Source organism: Procambarus clarkii, chromosome 10 (genome assembly GCF_040958095.1).
Source record: "Procambarus clarkii isolate CNS0578487 chromosome 10, FALCON_Pclarkii_2.0, whole genome shotgun sequence".
Classification (NCBI taxonomy): domain Eukaryota; kingdom Metazoa; phylum Arthropoda; class Malacostraca; order Decapoda; family Cambaridae; genus Procambarus; species Procambarus clarkii.
Genome location: NC_091159.1, coordinates 14,424,365 through 14,446,162, shown reverse-complemented (window position 1 = coordinate 14,446,162; position 21,798 = coordinate 14,424,365). Strand labels below are relative to the sequence as shown.

At 43.7% G+C, this 21,798-nt stretch overlaps 1 protein-coding gene across 1 annotated transcript; it reads left to right on the top strand.

Moving 5' to 3' along the window:
• Nucleotides 1-7,338: 7,338 nt before the first annotated feature.
• LOC123746908 (G-protein coupled receptor moody-like) lies at nt 7,339-16,918 on the top strand. The gene is made up of 5 exons (XM_045728818.2): nt 7,339-8,951; nt 12,426-12,681; nt 12,842-12,953; nt 13,523-13,663; nt 14,602-16,918. Exons 2-5 carry the CDS (start codon nt 12,434-12,436, stop codon nt 15,082-15,084), a joined length of 984 nt encoding a protein of 327 aa, XP_045584774.2. The 5' UTR covers nt 7,339-8,951; nt 12,426-12,433; the 3' UTR covers nt 15,085-16,918.
• The last annotated feature ends 4,880 nt before the right edge of the window (nt 16,919-21,798 follow it).

Genomic DNA, 21,798 nt, shown 5'->3' with positions numbered 1-21,798 from the left:
GTTTAGGTTCTGTTGGCGATTATTTGTATTTGTAGTACGTGAGTGAAGCATTTATAGCGTTGTGATTCGAACAAAATTCGTCAGTGAAGCACTTGTTCCGGATATGTTCGAACGTCAGCAGTTGTGAGTCGTGTGTAAACCGCTTTTCATTCATAAACAGGGGGTTTGGCGGGTGCATGGAATCACTTGTGGATCTTTGTTTGGAGGACGGGCTTCCTCCTCCGCCTGGGGGGCCGCCGGATCACGTTCTGTTTCGCGGTATTGGATTATGATACAGTCGTTTGGCGTCTCTATGCAACGGCCGGGATTGTTGCGACGCCTGGCGCACATATCGCCTTGGGTCACGGGATTCTTGGTAGAGTTTGAACGTTTTCTGGCTGGTTCTTCCGGCGGGATTACGGTGTCCGGTGCCGGCTTGGCCGAGAGGTGCGATGGTTGGTGGGTCTTGATGGGATCTTGGTGAGCCCTCAGCCAGGGTTGGGGGCTGGTGTGCCCTCAGCCGGGGTTGGGGGCTGGTGTGCCCTCAGCCGTAGTTGGGGGCTGGTGAGCCCTCAGCTGGGGTTGGGGGCTGGTGTGCCCTCAGCCGTGGTTGGGGCTGGTGAGCCCTCAGCCGGGGTTGGGGGCTGGTGTGCCCTCAGCCGTGGTTGGGGGCTGATGTGCCCTCAGCCGTGGTTAGGGGCTGGTGTGCCCTCAGCCGTGGTTGGGGGCTGGTGTGCCCTCAGCCGTGGTTGGGGGCTGGTGTGCCCTCAGCCGTGGTTGGGGGCTGGTGTGCCCTCAGCCGTGGTTGGGGGCTGGTGTGCCCTCAGCCGTGGTTGGGGGCTGGTGTGCCCTCAGCCGTGGTTGGGGGCTGGTGTGCCCTCAGCCGGGGTTGGGGGCTGGTGTGCCCTCAGCCGTGGTTGGGGGCTGGTATGCCCTCAGCCGGTGTTGGGGGCTGGCTTCTGCTCTGCCAGAGGTCAAGTCTAAGTCAATCTGCCAAGTCTAAGCTGGAGAATGGCAAACCAAAATATCATAGCAGGGAACCAGCCTGGAAATAATCAACCACAGGTCAGAGAACTTTTGAGAGTCTGTGACAAATTCTCGCTTAATCAACAGATTACAGAACCAACTTGGAACGAAAACACACTAAACCTGTTATTCACAAACAATGATGAACTAATCAGAGACATTACAATCTCAGATACTACATACTCAAACCATTAGCTCATTGAAGTGCAAACTAACATTAATTACGGTAGTAGGTCCCAGAGCACCAACAAGCGACAAGGGGTATTCAATTAATTCAAATTTCAACAATAAGAGGATCGACTGGGAAAAAATAAACATAGACCTTACAAACATTCAATGGGAGACGGTCTTAAGCGACAAAACTCCCACACAGGGAATAGCTCAACTGACAGCTGAAGCTTACAAGGTCTGCTTGAAGCACGTGCCTGTGAGGAGGGGCAGAAAGAGGACCACTCTAGAAAGAGAACGCAGACGACTGTACAGAAGAAGGAAGAAAATAACGGAAATGCTTAGGCAGACACGACTATCACAAGCAAGGAAAATAAACCTAAACAGGGAGATCGAAGAATTTTTTTTTATTATTTATAAAAGAAAACCACAAAGTACAAACAGAAAAGCTACATACAAGAAAACATGAGTACATACATGATACACAATACAGGATACAGGAACACAACAGGCAAAAAAAACAAACATAAGAATAATCAAAAGTAAAACATACAAGATACAAAGCATATAACAAACCCCAACACGGGCACAGAAGACAAGCTAAAAGCAGTACAGGACACAAGGAATTAATAACAGAAAACAGAACCACACAGGGAACCGTAAGTACAAAAAAAAAATAAAAAAAAATACACAAAAGGCACAAAAAACATGCAAACGACCAAAAGGCCTTAAGAACACAAGTACAAAATATATACCACCACCACACTAAACACACCACTACAGCAGCACAATAGCACACCAGCCACGCATACTACACACAGAGCTGGAATTATAAAACCACACCCAACCACACAGAACATATACAGAAAGACACAAACACACGCAAAAACCGGAACACGCAGGAACCGGAAAACAACCCCCCCCCCCCGACCCAGACACACACACGCAACCCCACACAGGACATTATGGTGACCTTAGAAATTTTTTTAGTGAGTATAATTGGACAGACTTGATGCTAGGCAAGGAAGTGAATGAGATGTATGGCAAGTTTTGTGAAATATATGATAAAGGCACAAAAAAATTTATACCAAAACAGAGATGCAGGACCAGAAAACAGGATTGGTTCGACAGAAATTGTGAGAGGGCAAGAGACCAAAAGACACAAAAATGGAATCAGTATAGGAAGAGGCCAAACCCCCAAACATACCAGCGATACAAAGATGCGAGAAACAATTATACAGCAGTAAGGAGAGAGGCAGAAAGAAATTTTGAAAAAGGGATAGCAGATAAATGTAAAACAGAACCGGGCCTATTCTACAAATTCATAAACAACAAATTGCAGGTAAAGGATAATATCCAGAGGTTGGAAATGGGAAACAGATTCACGGAAAATGAAAAGGAAATGTGTGAAACATTAAATGAAAAGTTCCAAAGTGTGTTTGTACAAAATGAAATCTTCAGAGAACCAGACACAATAAGAATTCCAGAGAACAACATAGAGCGGATAGAGGTGTCTAGAGATGAAGTGGAAAATATGCTAAAGGAGCTCGGGAGGAACAAAGCAGCTGGCCCAGATGGCGTTTCACCATGGGTTCTGAGAGAATGTGCATCTGAGCTCAGCATTCCACTTCACCTGATCTTTCAGGCATCCCTGTGTACAGGAATCGTAGCAGACGTGTGGAAACAGGCTAACATAGTTCCAATCTACAAAAGTGGCAGCAGGGAAGACCCCCTCAATTATAGACCTGTATCATTGACAAGTGTAATAGTGAAAGTATTGGAAAAGCTAATCAAAACTAAATGGGTAGAACACCTGGAGAGAAATGATATAATATCAGACAGACAGTATGGTTTTCGATCAGGAAGATCCTGTGTATCGAATTTACTCAGTTTCTATGATCGGGCCACAGAGATATTACAGGAAAGAGATGGCTGGGTTGACTGCATCTATCTGGACCTAAAAAAGGCTTTCGACAGAGTTCCACATAAGAGGTTGTTCTGGAAACTGGAAAATATTGGAGGGGTGACAGGTAAGCTTCTATCATGGATGAAAAATTTTCTGACTGATAGAAAAATGAGGGCAGTAATCAGAGGCAATGTATCGGAATGGAGAAATGTCACAAGTGGAGTACCACAGGGTTCAGTTCTTGCACCAGTGATGTTTATTGTGTACATAAATGATCTACCAGTTGGTATACAGAATTATATGAACATGTTTGCTGATGATGCTAAGATAATAGGAAGGATAAGAAATTTAGATGATTGTCATGCCCTTCAAGAAGACCTGGACAAAATAAGTATATGGAGCACCACTTGGCAAATGGAATTTAATGTTAATAAATGTCATGTTATGGAATGTGGAATAGGAGAACATAGACCCCACACAACCTATATATTATGTGAGAAATCTTTAAAGAATTCTGATAAAGAAAGAGATCTAGGAGTGGTTCTAGATAGAAAACTATCACCTGAGGACCACATTAAGAATATTGTGCAAGGAGCCTATGCAATGCTTTCTAACTTCAGAATTGCATTTAAATACATGGATGGCGATATACTAAAGAAGTTGTTCATGACTTTTGTTAGGCCAAAGCTAGAATATGCAGCTGTTGTGTGGTGCCCATATCTTAAGAAGCACATCAACAAACTGGAAAAGGTGCAAAGACATGCTACTAAGTGGCTCCCAGAACTGAAGGGCAAGAGCTACGAGGAGAGGTTAGAAGCATTAAATATGCCAAAACTAGAAGACAGAAGAAAAAGAGGTGATATGATCACTACGTACAAAATAGTAACAGGAATTGATAAAATCGACAGGGAAGACTTCCTGAGACCTGGAACTTCAAGAACAAGAGGCCATAGATTTAAACTAGTTAAACACAGATGCCGAAGAAATATAAGAAAATTCACCTTCGCAAATAGAGTGGTAGACGGTTGGAACAAGTTAAGTGAGAAGGTGGTGGAGGCCAAGACCGTCAGTAGTTTCAAAGCGTTATATGACAAAGAGTGCTGGGAAGACGGGACACCACGAGCGTAGCTCTCATCCTGTAACTACACTTAGGTAATTACACTTAGGTAATTACACCCACGCACCCAGGCGCAAGTAACCCCACATCACACAACAGTCAACGAGGAGGATATTTCTCAGGAAACTGCCACGGCGGATACTTCCGTTTATAAGCCTCCCATATTAAATACTCCAGTTCTGTAGGTGATCGGCCCTCACGACACCGCGGGTACTCCATATACTCGGGAATCTCCACATCTGGCGGAAGCGGTCGCGCCCAACCACAGTACACAAAAGACGAAGAACCCGTCTCGGGCGGCATGGACACCGCCGCCGAGGAAGCAGGAGACATCGGAATAGCGGGTGGAGGCTGCCGAGGCGGCAACACCGCCCTCGACAAAGCAGGAGACACAGAAAAAATGGCTGGAGACGTGTGAGGCGGCAGAACCGCCGCCGACGAAACGGGACGGGGGAGGGGGCACGGAACCCTCAGAGCGTGCAGCTTTCTTCAAGACCATCTTCAGGTCGCCACGTCCACTCTCAACGCCGCAAGGGGAAACCATACCCCACGGGGAACCGGAACCACCCGACGCGGGCGACGCACCCGAAGCAAGAGGTACCGGCCCCCACCCCCACAGCAGGAGCCACATCAGGGCCCACACCATCCACTGGACCCACACCAGCACCAGACGCACCATCCTCGCACTCCACAGAGGAACAGCTCTCAGAAGAAACATTGACACTCGCCGCATCCTCACATTCCTCTGCCCACGATCGAGGAGGCGAAGCACCCGCATCCGTGCGTGATCGCTTGGGGACAGGCCGTTGATCATCGGAGCTGTCACCCCCTGCAGGAGGTACCCGAGAAGAGCCAGCGGTAGATTGCCCCCCAACCGGGGTAGCACGACCCCGCAGAATGTCAGCCTCAACAACACAGGGGACGAGACCGCCACCCACAGAGGAGACAGGAGAAGGAACAGGCGCGGCCGTAGGAGGAGAAGGGTCCAACACAGGTGAGGGAGCCTGCAGAGACGTCGAAGGCAACAGAGGTGCAGAGTCGGAAACAGGTGCAGAAACCGGTGGAAGCGACGAAACAGAGTGCGGGGGCGGAGTCGCACACACCGCCACCTCGTCGTGTACACCACCGTCCACACACGCCGGGCCAACAGCCACCACCAGGTCAGCAGGCGGCAGGGGAACCTCCCCACCCACTCCATCATGAGACGGCAGGTCCCGCGCCACCAACGGGGGAAAATACTCGTCCCGGAACAAAGTAATAGGTGCAGCCGCGACCCCAGTACAATCAGCTGCCAGATGCCCTTGAACGCCACAACGAAAACATTGTCGAGGCTGTCCCGTGTAGAACGCCCGCATAGTGTAGCCCATCAAGGTCACCGCGGAGGGAACAGGAGACTTGAGCCGCAGGCCGAGGGTCCGGGTCCCACACGAGACACCACGCCACCTGCCGACAGGGACGGAGTTCATCCGGATGGAAACGACAGTCCCAACCTGGCCAAAATACCGTCGAAGCAAAGCCTCCGTGAATTCAAATGGCACACCATGCAGGGTCACATACGTAACCGAACAACACCGGTCAGAGATAGTGACGGTACCATCATCCCCAGGGAGAGGAAGAGAGCTCCCATCGTAACGGGCCACAAAGTCTCTATAAACAGCAGCTGAGTTAAACTTAACAAGTGCCTGATGGGTGGACAGTAGTTGGAGCCCGTACACATCTGCAACACGCACACGCAACATATCCAACAGGACAATCTCAAGGGCTAGGTAAGACGCACGTCCAGAAAATTCCAGACCCACGGTCTCAGAGCGGCGAAAAGGGGGGAGGGGGATCCCCATGGCGCCGACGCAACAACACCACCCTCCCACACAGAACGCTTAGCAACGACTGAGGAGCGCTTGGCGACCACGTCTTGACCCCCTGGCGGTCAGGCCAGCAATCAGTCGTGGTTGGGGGCTGGTGTGCCCTCAGCCGGGGTTGGGGGCTTGTGTGCCCTCAGCCGTGGTTGGGGGCTGGTGTGCCCTCAGCCGTGGTTGGGGGCTGGTGTGCCCTCAGCCGTGGTTGGGAGCTGGTGAGCCCTCAGCCGTGGTTGGGGGCTGGTGTGCCCTCAGCCGGGGTTGGGGGCTGGTGTGCCCTCAGCCGTGGTTGGGGGCTGGTGTGCCCTCAGCCGTGGTTGGGGGCTGGTGTGCCCTCAGCCGGGGTTGGGGGCTGGTGTGCCCTCAGCCGTGGTTGGGGGCTGGTATGCCCTCAGCCGGGGTTGGGGGCTGGTATGCCCTCAGCCGGGGTTGGGGGCTGGTGTGCCCTCAGCCGTGGTTGGGGGCTGGTGTGCCCTCAGCCGTGGTTGGGGGCTGGTATGCCCTCAGCCGGGGTTGGGGGCTGGCTTCTGCTCTGCCAGAGGTCAAGTCTAAGTCAATCTACCAAGTCTAAGCTGGAGAATGGCAAACCAAAATATCATAGCAGGGAACCAGCCTGGAAATAATCAACCACAGGTCAGAGAACTTTTAAGAGTCTGTGACAAATTCTCGCTTAATCAACAGATTACAGAACAAACTTGGAACGAAAACACATTAAACCTCTTATTCACAAACAATGATGAACTAATCAGAGACATTACAATCTCAGATACTACATACTCAAACCATTAGCTCATTGAAGTGCAAACTAACATTAATTACGGTAGTAGGTCCCAGAGCACCAACAAGCGACAAGGGGTATTCAATTAATTCAAATTTCAACAATAAGAGGATCGACTGGGAAAAAATAAATATAGACCTTACAAACATTCAATGGGAGACGGTCTTAAGCGACAAAACTCCCACACAGGGAATAGCTCAACTGACAGCTGAAGCTTACAAGGTCTGTTTGAAGCACGTGCCTGTGAGGAGGGGCAGAAAGAGGACCACCCTAGAAAGAGAACGCAGACGACTGTACAGGAGAAGGAAGAAAATAACGGAAATGCTTAGGCAGACACGACTATCACAAGCAAGGAAAATAAACCTAAACAGGGAGATCGAAGAAATAGAGCAAACGTTGAAGCGATCATACGAATCTGAGGAAATGGAATTGGAACAGAAAGCTATACTTTATAAAACTTTATAAAGTTTATTTATGAACTTTATAAAGATAAAGAAAAATACAAAATATTTTTTCATATATGCAAAATCAAAATAAAAAACCTCTGCCAGTATTGGACCTTTAATTACAACTGAAGATACGTACACAGAGGACAACAAAGAAATTAGTGAAATTCTTAGAAGCCAGTAAGAGACTATGTTTAGCACACCAATAAACAACATGAAAGTTCAAGATCCAGACAGCTTCTTTATGAATGACAGTCAAGCTGCAGATAATATAACGGATATTAACATAAATTCAGAAGACTGAAAGAGAAATTGACAACATGCCCATGCACTCAACCCCTGGTCCTGACTCGTGGAATTCAATATTCTTAAAGAAATGCAAAGTACCAGTAGTGCGAGCGCTCTGTGTAATATGGAGAAAGTGCCTGGATTCAGGGAAGATACCAGCAGCACCTAAATCTGCAAATTTAGCTCCTCTGCACAAGGGGGATAGTAAAGCTTTGGCAAAAAATTATAGACCAGTTGCAATAACATCACACATAATAAATGTTTTTAAAGAGTGGTTAGGAATCAAATTTCTAGTTTTATAGAAAATAATGAACTACACAACCCAGGACAACATGGATTTAGAGCGGGAAGCTCCTGTCTGTCGCAGTTACTCAACCACTTTGACAAAATCACAGAACCTTCAGAAGAGAAGCAAATTGCAGATGTTGTATACACAGACTTTGCAAAGGCATTCGACAAATGTGACCATGGAGTGATAACAAACAAAATGAGGTCAATGGGAATAACTGGTAAAGTAAGTCGGTGGATACTCAATTTCCTGTCGAACAGAACACAAAGAGTAACAGTCTATCAAATAAAATCGAGTCTAAACGCAGTTAAAAGCTCTGTACGTCAGGGGTACAGTCCTTACACCACTGATTTTCCTTATTCTAATATCAGATATAGACTCAAATACAAGGCACAGCTTCGTATCATCCTTTGCAGATAACACAAAAATCAGCATGGAAAATACCTCCGCTGAAGACATTGAATAATTACAAGCAGATATTAATCAAGTTTCGATTGGGCAGCAGAAAATAACGTGATGTTTAACAGTCATCAATTCCTGGTACTCAGTGTTATGATCTCAGCCTACAGGAGAAACGAGTCTCCCTCCTTGAGAGTTATTCATCAAGCCTGACCTGATTAGAAGGTCTAGCAAATATAGAGGCGATAACACATATGAAAAATAGTATGTTGGATTCAATGGACAGTTTAAGATTATGGGCAGTAAGTAAGGAAATAGATAAATGACTGGCTAGGAGATGTGGACATTTTGCTGGAGGCGTGAGGCTCGCTTCCGGAGGACCTTGACCTCACTTGAGTGCCAGACATCGCAGGGGAAAGCCGCGCTACGTTTGAGCTCCCGCCAGAAGGGAACCCCTAGTGATATATCTCGAAGAGAAGAGAAGTGTGTAGACGTGCCAGCTGTGGAACCGAGCTGGGAACGTTGTGGTCTCAAGTCCTGGTCGACGAAGTGTTTATTAAATCGCCCAGAGGCATTATTGTGGGCCGTGGAAGCGCCGTGACCAGACGCCGTCAGAGGGAGAGCGCCCTCGACCAGTTAATCTGTGGTTTGTCTTTTGGGGAAGAAGTTGCTGAGAACTTCGAAGCCAGCCTAGATGAGGTAATTGATGAGACTCCAAGGTAGTGGAGGAGAGGACCTCGAGCTGTGAGGAGAAGCAGCAGTGAAGAGGAGTGTCACATGCTTCTGTAGAGGTGGTGTAGCAGCCAAGAGAGCTGTGGAGGAACCTAACAGAAGGGTGAAGCACCGTAGTTGCTCAAGGAAACTTCATGATAGCAGCCTGGAGGAGCTGCAGAGGATCCTGGTAGTGAAGCCCGGAAGAACCTAAAGATCAGGGTAGTGAACTTCCAGAGGTGGAAGGGAAGTTCTGGTGGATTACTTGTAGGGAGTTGATAGTGTTTGGTTGTCATTAGTGTGCAAGACGCAGTGAGAGGTGAGTGGTTGTTTACATTCTTATGTCAAGGAGTGTTTTATACTGAAGTTTAGAGTTACAGTCGTAGGCTGGATTGCCTACAGATGTATGCGTTCCAGGACTGACAGTGATCGATTGATCATTGTTGTGTATCAATGAACAGTTATACTGATATATGTTATTGCATTCAAATGCTGATTTTCTATATATATATTATCTTGCTGATGGTGTAACAGTGTATGTAGACTTGATCAACTTGAGGTGGTTGATAGTATCAGGTGGTGAACCAGGAGATAGGATACCACTTGATAAGCTGATAATAGAGTTCTGATGGTGTTGGAGTGCAACCTGATTGTGATATTATAGAGTATAGGATTCATTATTATTATATGTGTGTATGTATCGTGTATGTGCTTTGTCCAGTAAATGTATCCCAATTTGCTGGTGTTTGACCTTGTCCTAGTGAGGCTTCCCATGAAATAGTACAGAAGAAGAGAGAGAGAGAGAAAGAACCAGGAACCACTGCCGTGGGCAAGGTAGGAGGTAATACTAGTAAGTCATAGGGGATTGAGGAGATCATATCTCATAAGGAGAGAGTGGGGAGTCACAGCGGCTCGAGTGGGTGTGTGCACGTGACAACGAGGCTAAGTGTTGGAGCCGCATCCCCTTAACGTGTGACGTTGAGCCCCTCTCCGAGAGTCAGAGGCGCCAAGGGTGATCTCCTAGTATAAGCACTCTACCGAGTTGTGGGTTGGGTTGTCCATAGAGAAGGATCAACGACGACAACACCAACCAACCCACAGACTATAATATCAGGTACGGTAAAAATGAGAACCTTAAACATAATACAGGGTACAAAACACAATCAAATCTGCCCATAGTAGGAAAGCAACATGTCAAGGATTTGGGAATAATGATGTCTGACGACCTAACGTTTAGGGAGCATAACCAAGCAAATATTGCATTAGCTAGAAAATATGAAAGGATGGATTACGAGAACTTTCAAATCCAAGGATCCCATCACAATGGTTGTACTCATTAAATCACTAGTGTTGTCCCGTCTTTAGTACTGCTCAGTACTCACTTCCCCTTTCAGAGCATGAGAGATTGCTGAAATAGAGGGAATACAGAGAACATATACGGCATACATAGACATGATAAAACACCTAAATTATTGGGATCGTCTCAAAGCTCTCCAAATGTACTCACTAAAAAGGAGACGAAAGATATCAAATAGTATACACGTGGAAAATGCTGGAGGGCCAGGTCCCAAATCTACACAGTAAAATGACAACGTACTGGAGTGAACGATATAGAAGAAAATGTAGAATAGAACCAGTGAAGAGCAGGGGTGGCATAGACACAATCAGAGAACACTGTATAAACATCAGACGTCCACGGTTGTTGAACATCCGCCCAGCAAGCATAAGAAATATTGCCGGAACAACCGTGGACTTCTTCAAGAGAAAACTAGATTGTTTTATTTAAGAAGTGCCGGACCAATCGGGCTGTGGTGGATATGTGAGCCTGTGGACCGCTCCAAGCAACAGTCTGCTGGACCAAGCTCTCACAAGTCAAGCCTGGCCTCGGGCCGGGCTTGGGGAGTAGAAGAACTCCCAGAACCCCATCAAGCAAGCAGGGCACTAGATGGCTTTTACGTTTTAGTTAGGGACCGAGTTTTTGGTTTTGCTACTCAGTGTTCTCTGTGCGGGGGCGAGGCCGGTGCTTGTCACCCCTGAGGGACTCCTGGAGCTCCCCAATCATCAGCCTGTCTGTGTATTTATTTGCCGCGAAGCATATTACTTTCCGCTAATAAGCGTCATTCGTTTCGCGATTAGGCCTTATGGGTACGCCGAGGTGCATCCGCTATCACGATCGCCGTCGCCCCTAAATTCGCAGCAACAACACTCACAGGATGAGTGGCGCTGCCCAATAAACTCGCCCTTCGGAACAATATTTAAATTAAAATTTAAGAAAGTACACTGGGTTGTGAGAGTACATAATATCGGTGTTCTTACATCCTTGCAAAGCCACTACCACACATAGCGTTTCGTGTAGCGGTGCTCGAAGCGGTGAACTATGTAGTGATGGTACTGCTGCTGTGGATGACTGCTGGAGTGTGGTGGTGCTTGTCTACATCCTGATTGACATAATGAATAAATAATATTTGTAATATATTATTCATGTTAGGATTTCTTAGTAAATAATCTTTATCTAGTCCTTTGGTATCTGAGGAAGTAAACGCCAACGTCCAGAGAGTCGACGTGAGGAAACTTCTTATGAGGTTGTAAGAGGCACGGACACCCAAATACACGCGGAAATAGCGATTCGGCTTGCAGTAAATTGAAATATTATTCCGCATAAAACTAAAACTGGCCACCACAGCAACACAGTGTGTCAACTTAGTGTGTATTAACATAATGCACATCAGTGGGAGATTGAAATAAGAATATAAATGTGCCTCTTCCCTTGTTAACTTATCTAGGATGCTTGGTTCCACCTGGTATTATGTATTAAGTTCCAAACCAATGTATTACACGAATACTGAAATGTGTATTATTATTATTAATAATCATACTATTACTGTTTCTAGTATTATTGTATGTGTACATTTTATTGCAGCAAATATCAATAATATTAACATAAGCAGCAATTAAATGTACACATACAATCAAATGTAAACACACAATAAGAGTTTTCAGGTTAATCAACATATCTGCAACAAAGATAATTACTCTTGGGTAATTGGACTAAATCTTAGAAGAAAATAAAAAGGTTATTTATAACTGTGGAAGTGGTGTTATAGTGGTGTTATCAGGGGTTAAGATAGCGGTAGGCGCCTGCGCAGTGATGGTGGGCGCGGACCCGCCAAGCTAATATTTAACCCTCCCCAGTTCTGAGAAGCCGCAGGAAAGAGGAGAAAGCAGTTGTTGAGAAAAGATGGAGGAGACAGCTGTTGAACTTGTAACACCTATCATTACATGGATACATTTCCAGTACTCGTCCGAGGTCGTCGTCCTGACATCTATCTGCAATTTCTTTACGTGTTTTATAGGAACTTTCGGTGAGAACTGTGATTAGATAGTTATAATTTCATTCCGGACTGTAAAAGTCTAAAATTAACACATTGGCAACGACTCGCTGACACGAAGTATTCTCTTCAGGGAATGTGATGGTGATGGTGGTGATGTTGAGCTCCAAGAAGCTCCGCAGCAACCACAACACGGCCTTCATGGTCAACCTGGCGCTCTGCCTCATCCCTATATGTTGCTACACCTTACCCTTGGTGGTCGCTAAGATCATGGAAGGTCCTGCGTACACCGACAGTCTCACAGTTAAGACCATGGCGATCGTCTACGTTAGTCATGTGATACTCCATCAGGTCCACATTCTGAGCATCTGTATCATGGCTGTTAACAGGTACTGTTCTGGTAAATATAACTGCTGTTGTAAGTGTCTTACAGAGACTCGTATACTTAGTATATCCTTTAATCGCTTATATAACAGATGTGTTAACTTCTAACTTCAGTGCCAACACGGTTAATATTATTTGGTTGTGGATACTGTTGTGGTTGTGCAGGGTCGTGGCGCTGAGGTCCCCAGTGGTCTTCAGGAGGATGCTGAGGTCGTCTGTAGTGGCTCTGCAGCTGGTGCTGATCTGGGTCTCCTCAGCCATCCTCTGGCTCCCTCTGGTAGTAAATTTCCTTGGTTCTTTAACGCAAACACACTTACGTACACACTTATGTATATATTCATACTTAAGGTACTTATATATACATGATTACGATACTTGAATAAATTCTGTATATATATATATATATATATATATATATATATATATATATATATATATATATATATATATATATATATATATATATATATATATATATAATATTTACACATCAGGCACCAACCCCTGCAACAGACTCGAACTCAGAAAGAACTCAGAACTTTCTGAGTTCGAGTCTCTTTATTTATTACACACACATATACACTCTCAATAAATACAAGATGGTACTAAATTTTTTTTTATTAAGTCCCGGTGAATGGAATAGTTAATTAAATAGGAATAGAATTTTCATCACTTTAAGACATATTGTGGCATACTAAATAATCTTTGAGTGTACTGAGAAATTATAAACATAATGACAAGAATTAAATAATTGTACGAATCAAACTCATTAAATTTAATTGTTATAATTAAATAAATATTTAGTATATTTAAATCTCCCAAAGTGATTTAAAGATATTTTCGCAGATTTTCATCGAAATTAATTTCGACGCATATGCTCTGACGATCAACATCGAGAACAATGTTTTGCGGAAGTTCCACATTCTAATAACCTACTTCATACCTCTAATTGCCACCATCATCTGTTACGTCTTCATCTACGTGAAGGTCAGTAGTTTAGAGCTATTTAAAGATGAAAGCACAGTATAATAAAAGTGAATTGTTGCAACAGAGGTCTTGTGATGCCATATTTCCTCCTAGTATTTAGCCTCCAGAAGTTAGACTAAGCCCTGGGACTATCTCTTATACCAGGGGGTTCTTAAGCTATGGGAGTGGGGGTATACCCATATTCTTTGAGGGTATTGTAACCAAATAATGAGGGCTTGGGACACGATCTCTGAGCAATTTAGGAAAGTTGTTAGATTAGAATTACCTGTCACCGTAACGGTGCCTCGATTCCACCTTTGTAACTCCATAAAGAGATCATCAAGACTCTCACCAGTTACCTGTAGTGTGCACTCAGGTGGTTTTTTGTTTTTGCATATATATAAAATACTTATACTTTTCTTTCAGCTGTTCTGTTCCTAGCTATCCACAAGTAAAGGAAAATAAAGCTATTAACAGCTTTTGAAGACGTGTGACAATGAAGATTTTTACAGATTTGTGAAGGAAGTGTCGAAACATATTGGGCTCTGTAATCGTAAAATAAGTTAAGAATCCCTGTCTTGTACTGAAGTCCCTCGTCTCCATAATCTGTTCTCCTCCTAGCTGGCCTCCTCTCATGTCTTATGGTGACCAAACCACACATAATAAGATGAAGGAATGTTTCGGTCCATCCTGGACCATTATCAAGTGGTGTGTTTATGTCAACATCAACACACTACGTGATGATGGTCCAGGACGGACCGAAACGTCGTCGTTGTGGTCTGGTCATCATATCGTCAGCCACGTTACTGTGACTCGTCTGCGTAATGTCTTCTGTTTCCGTCTGTATCTGCATTTATACTGCCTGTACTTGACGAAAATTTATTCTTATGTAAATATCTTTATACATCTATATAATGTGTTGTGTTTGGTTAATGTTGACTATTTTGATGTATTATCAGCTGCGCCAGAGAAGGACAGGCATGAGTGAACTGCAGACTAGAGAAGGGAACATGGCATCTGCCTCAGGCGAGGCGTCTGCCTCAGGCGAGGCGTCTGCCTCAGGCGAGGCGTCTGCCTCAGGCGAGGGGACTCTCTCAGCAAGCGAGGCCGCCACAGCTGAGACGGTGGGATCCTGTCGCAGATGGGAAGAAGAAGCCTCCAGGAGCGTCTTCATCATCTTTATCATTTTAGTTGTGTGCAGTTTGCCACACACCATCATCCACTTCGTCTGTTATTGTGTTCAGCCAATGAGCTGTGATCAACAATTCTATGATTGTCTAGACGCCTGGCTCCTCATTCACACTCTACAATGGCTCCAATTCTGCCTGGATCCGATAGTGTTTGTTGTGGTTAGCGCGGAGTACCGCAAGGCCGTTCTTCAGTGCCTCCGGCGTTTGTCCCGAACTCTCACCTTCCGCAGTGACCAAATGAGACACCAATAACCCAACTGGTTCATAAATACCCAGCCAAATGAGGCGAATTTACTCTCCTACCTCATTCGTCTACGGTAAGAACTAGGGTAAGGACCGGTCCATGGATGCATTCACTCCTCGACACTTATGACCCTTGAACTATGAGAGGTCAAACTCAACCTTGCTGGGCAACTATCCTGAACAAGATACAGAAATAAGACACAATTAGGCGGCTGAAACCAACCAACACCCAGACGAAGAGGAAAGATATTGACGATGTTTTGCCTTTATCAAGTCGCAACTAGGATGAGAGGGACAGTACTAGGATGAGAGGGACAGAACTAGGATGAGAGGGACAGAACTAGGAGGAGAGGGACAGAATTAGGATGAGAGGGACAGAACTAGGATGAGAGGGGACAGTACTAGGATGAGAGGGACAGAACTAGGATGAGAGGGACAGAACTAGTATGAGAGGGACAGAACTAGGATGAGAGGGACAGAACTAGGATGAGAGGAACAGAACTAGGATGAGAGGGACAGAACTAGGATGAGAGGGACAGAACTAGGATGAGAGGGACAGAACTAGTATGAGAGGGACAGAACTAGGATGAGAGGGACAGAACTAGGATGAGAGGAACAGAACTAGGATGAGAGGGACAGAACTAGGATGAGAGGGACAGAACTAGGATGAGAGGGACAGAACTAGTATGAGAGGGACAGAACAAGGATGAGAGGGACAGAACTAGGATGAGAGGAACAGAACTAGGATGAGAGGGACAGAACTAGGATGAGAGGAACAGAACTAGGATGAGAGGGGACAGTACTAGGATGAGAGGGACAGAACTAGGATGAGAGGGACAGAACTAGTATGAGAGGGACAGAACTAGGATGAGAGGGACAGAACTAGGATGAGAGGAACAGAACTAGGATGAGAGGGACAGAACTAGGATGAGAGGGACAGAACTAGGATGAGAGGGACAGAACTAGTATGAGAGGGACAGAACTAGGATGAGAGGGACAGAACTAGGATGAGAGGAACAGAACTAGGATGAGAGGGACAGAACTAGGATGAGAGGGACAGAACTAGGATGAGAGGGACAGAACTAGTATGAGAGGGACAGAACTAGGATGAGAGGGACAGAACTAGGATGAGAGGAACAGAACTAGGATGAGAGGGACAGAACTAGGATGAGAGGGACAGAACTAGGATGAGAGGGACAGAACTAGTATGAGAGGGACAGAACTAGGATGAGAGGGACAGAGCTAGGATGAGAGGGACAGTACTAGGATGAGAGGGACAGAACTAGGATGAGAGGGACAGAACTAGGATGAGAGGGACAGAGCTAGGATGAGAGGCACAGAAAGAGTTACTCAAGATTTTGTGAAATGTAAAATGTCTTGAAGATCGTGTATAAGTTTGTATAAAAACACAACAACTCCAGAACTTAGACCATTATGCTATCTACTCGAGGTCTTTCTCAGAGTACGAGTGATTTATATTCATTAATCAAAGGCATATTTCATGAATAATAATTATGATTAATTTATACCTTGCTAATCACTAGTCCTACCACTTGGGCTGGATGGTAGAGCGACGGTTTCACTTCATGCAGGTCGGCGTTCAATCCCAGACCGTCCAAGTGGTTGGGCACCATTCCTTTTCCCCGTCCCATCCCAAATTCTAATCCTGACCCGTTCCAAGTGCTATATAGTCGTAATGGCTTGGCGCTTTCTCAATGATACTTCATTCATTCCTTCCTTCCTTGCTAATCACTACCCAGTCTTGATAAGGCCGGTTGTATTGCTGATAATAAACCCGTGTTGTATTTGCTGTATTAAAATTGTATCTATTTTAAAATGTGTTTTTGAGTGATTATAAATATGTTCATATTTAGCATAGAATTAATTACATCATAATTAATATGTAAAACCTTTTCTCTTAAAATGCAAATTAATATTTCGTGAGCCAAATCACAAATCACAAATTCACGAAAGGCCATTTCGTGAAGTCAAATCAAAGCAAATCACAAATTTCGTGAAGCCAGAGCAACACACATACGAACAACACATTCGGACTCTATTGTCTTGTGTTGATGTTCCTTTGTGTTTCAGTGTGATTGTACTCTAGGGAACAATTGCTTAAGCTGATGCATTGTAATAAACTGTGTATTGTTTGGGTTTGGTGTTGGGCTTAAGGCCTATCAACCTCTGGTGGGTTATTAAGGCCTATCAACCTCTGGTGGGTTATTAAGACCTATCAACCTCTGGTGGGTTATTAAGGCCTATCAGTCTCCGGTGGGTTATTAAGGCCTATCAACCTCTGGTGGGTTATTAAGGCCTATCAACCTCTGGTGGGTTATTAAGGCCTATCAACCTCTGGTGGGTTATTAAGGCCTATCAACTTATGATGGGTTATTAAGGCCTATCAACCTATGGCGGATTATTAAGGCCTATCAATCTATGGTGGGTTATTAAGGCCTATCAATCTATGGTGGGTTATTAAGGCCTATCAACCTCTGGCGGATTATTAAGGCCTATCAATCTATGGTGGGTCATTAAGGACTATAAAATTCTGAAGGGCGATTAAGGTAATTACAAGAACTTACTAACCAAACCAGCAAGTATGCCTTAGTCCCGATCACACTTAGTATGACACTGAAGTAAACTCTGTGACCATACACAGAAAATTCGGGTATACCTCTCGGTCAAAACCCGAGAGGTATACCTTATACCGCTACACAACTATACACCTTGGTCGTGTATTCTTTTTAGGATGATTAAAAGTTATGTAATACCCTGTCAAGGGGACCGGGTATTCTTGCCTTGTATGAGTTTACCTGGTATCCGTATACCTTAAGAGGCTCCCAATAGAAATAAAAGCGCTTGGCCCACACACACAGACGAAGATAACATCTTAAATTATTAAACCAACATGAAGATGAGAGCAAAAAAGATCTTTTGTAGTGTGTTACTTTTATGCAGGAAAATGATACGTGGACGCCAACAAAAGGGAGAGTAAGCTTATATGGATGTACAAATTCCCGCCAAAAAGTAATTAGATATTCCTGGTATATATATATATATATATATATATATATATATATATATATATATATATATATATATATATATATATATATATATATATATATATATATATATATATATATATATGTCGTACCTAGTAGCCAGAACGCACTTCTCAGCCTACAATGCAAGGCCCGATTTGCCTAATAAGCCAAGTTTTCATGAATTAATTATTTTTCGACTACCTAACCTACCTAACCTAACCTAACTTTTTCGGCTACCTAACCTAACCTAACCTATAAAGATAGGTTAGGTTAGGTTAGGTAGGGTTGGTTAGGTTCGGTCATATATCTACGTTAATTTTAACTCCAATAAAAAAAATTGATCTCATACATAATGAAATGGGTAGCTTTATCATTTCATAAGAAAAAAACTTGAGAAAATATATTAATTCAGGGAAACTTGGCGTATTAGGCAAATCGGGCCTTGCATAGTAGGCTGAGAAGTGCGTTCTGGCTACTAGGTACGACATATATATATATATATATATATATATATATATATATATATATATATATATATATATATATGTCGTACCTAATAGCCAGAACGCACTTCTCAGCCTACTATGCAAGGCCCGATTTGCCTAACAAGCCAAGTTTTCATGAATTAATATATTTTCTCTAATTTTTTTCCTATGAAATGATAAAGCTACCCATTTCATTATGTATGAGGTCAATTTTTTTTATTGGAGTTAAAATTAACGTAGATATATGACCAAACCTAACCAACCCTACCTAACCTAACCTAACCTATCTTTATAGGTTAGGTTAGGTTAAGTAGCCGAAAGTTAGATTAGGTTAAGTTAGGAAGGTTTGGTAGTCGAAAAAAGATTAATTCATTAAAACTTGGCTTATTAGGCAAATCGGGCCTTGCATAGTAGGCTGAGAAGTGCGTTCTGGCTGCTAGGTACGACATATATATATATATATATATATATATATATATATATATATATATATATATATATATATATATATATATATATACATATATATATATATATATATGTGTATATATATATATATATATATATATGTGTATATATATATATATATATATATATATATATATATATATATATATATATATATATATATATATATATATGACAACTGAAAACTCACATCCCAGAACTAGGATGGAACTCAGGAACTGACCAGGAACTCAGTCGCATATAGTCCTGGGGACCATTCAGGCTTGTTCGCATATATATATATATATATATATATATATATATATATATATATATATATATATATATATATATATATAGGTGTTGTGTTAGTTGTATCTTCAGAGGTTGCATGGTGTTTCACTTTCCTTCTTGCAACCTCTGAAGAGACAACTAACACAACACCTGTAGCCCCTATTAGACTATTTTACAGGAACTTCTTTTCCACAGCTCATAAAACGGAGGAAAGGGTCCTGAAAGATATTGTTAATAGAAACGTTATCCCTACAGACAAAAATCAGAAGATACAACTGACGATTTACTATAAAACCAAGAAAACGGCCAGCCTACTCATGAGAAACTCTCCAGACACAAAGCAGAACGCTTTAAAAGAGACCACCGTCGTCTATGCCTTCAAATGCCCTCTTGGGGACTGTAAGCCTCAAAAAACTCAGTATATAGGCAAGACAACATCTCTTTCCAGGCGTTTAACGAAGTATATAGGCAAGACAACAACATCTCTTTCCAGGCGTTTAACGATGCATAAGCAGCAGGGCTCCATTAAGGAACATATAATCTCTTCCCACAACCAAACCATCACCAGAGAAATCTTAGCAAACAACACAGAAATCATCGATAGATACAGCGATAGCAGGCGGCTTGACATCTGCGAGGCACTACACATCAAGAAGTCAACACCAGCAATCAACAGCCAATTAATGCACAACTATATTCTACCCACTTCAAGACTCCGCTCCAATATAGAAGCATCAAGAAATATGGGCCAATAGGCCCTCTGCAATTACTTCCATTCAATACCCATTGTTTCGTGTTCTGGCTTGTGCTGAAAGTTTGTTTTCACCTCATCCAAAACTGTTGTAACATATCACCTCACCCAAATGCAGATATAAAAAAATCAAAGATGTTTAAGCTCTATTCAGTTATAGTTGTGTGTGTGTGTAAACTAAAGTCTTTGAAAATGTAATAAGTTTTACGAAACGCGCTCAAGTGTCGCGTCAGACTAGAAATAAAAATGAATTTTGGAGAATTGATTTTTCAATTACCATCAACAGTGAAAAGAAACATAAGAATGATCGAGAAAATTCTTGTTAGAATTATTAATCTTACTTTTTCGGTCATATTTAATAATATATGTCTACAGGAAAGAAGGAAAGAATGCTACCAAAATATACTAATATATATATATATATATATATATATATATATATATATATATATATATATATATATATATATATATATATATATATATATATATAGAAGGGGTACCACCTCTGGTGCAAGTGTAGGGACCCATAGCCTCTGAGAAGAAAATAAAGAGTACTCAGAGAAGACCTTGTGGATCCTCACTGAACACTTTGATATTTTCTTCTCCTACCACCCCTATTCTTTTGTTAAGTGTGTATATTTATCTAACTTTATTTGAAAATGTCATTACACAAAAAAAGTTACAATATTGATTACATGCAGGGTACAAGGCTGCTTGTCACAAGTTGAAAAGCTCCTCCAGCTCCTCAGATGGCGGGCAGGAACCGTGGATGCAGTGAGCATTTCCTCTCTGGATGGCCACACTAAGGCGCTGAAAAAGAAAACTGGCAGCTCTAGGGTCTCTAGTTGTTTCGATTAGCTTAGACCCCAACTCCTTCAAAAAGCTAGCAGCACTTTTACCCCAGGCACCAAGTGTCTCTGAGGCGATGGGGACAAAATTGTAGTGGTGCTCAAGGTCTCTGTATTTGCGTGACTTGGCCGCTTCCCGGTGATTGGCAGCTCCTCCTGCTTGTGTAGCACTGAAGTCAACATAGGTATTGGCTAAAGTTGAAACGCAAGTGTAGTCCCACACCAACTGTCTACCATTCTTCCAGGGGTTCACCGTGATTCCGTCTGGGCGACCGACAGGCTCATCAGAGTTGCGGGACATTAGGTAACGGGGCTCTCTCTCTGCTGGACAACCGGCTGTGGTAAGGCTTCTCTTAATAATGTCATTAACCTCGCCGTGTCTTGCATGCCATCCTCCCGTCCTTTGGCAAAGAAGGCCATGCCGTCCATATCTGTCGGCCTCTGCCTCGCCGCAAATACACCTGTATTCGGTGTGGATTGGGGCAGCTAGGCGGAGAGCCACGGCAATTCGGAGGGCCTGCGGTGTGAGACGGGTGCCGGTTGCTGACATTGGGGTTGCTAATAGGAAATCACCTGCATGGGGAGCTGCTACAGCTCTAAGTCGGGCAGTGTCATGTGGTGTTGTCGCAGCTTCTAGTAAAGTTGCAGCTTCTTGGTCGGCAATGGGGCGATCCCAGCTGGATTGCTTATGGGCTTCAGAAGGCGGTGGTTGGGGTGCTGGTCCTGCGAGAGAGACCCATTTGGTTGTGCAGTCTGTGAAGCTGGGATCATGCACCCCTGCCTGTTGAACTAGGTGCTCAGGTAGGATTTCCTTCACCAAGTTGTCAGACCCCACTGAAGAGGAC

Coding starts and splice junctions, on each gene's coding strand:
- LOC123746908 (XM_045728818.2), top strand. CDS start 12,434: ATGGTGATGGTGGTGATGTTGAGCTCCAAGAAGCTCCGCAGCAACCAC. Junction 12,682..12,841: donor TGTATCATGGCTGTTAACAG/GTACTGTTCTGG, acceptor GTGGTTGTGCAG/GGTCGTGGCGCTGAGGTCCC. Junction 12,954..13,522: donor CCATCCTCTGGCTCCCTCTG/GTAGTAAATTTC, acceptor ATATTTTCGCAG/ATTTTCATCGAAATTAATTT.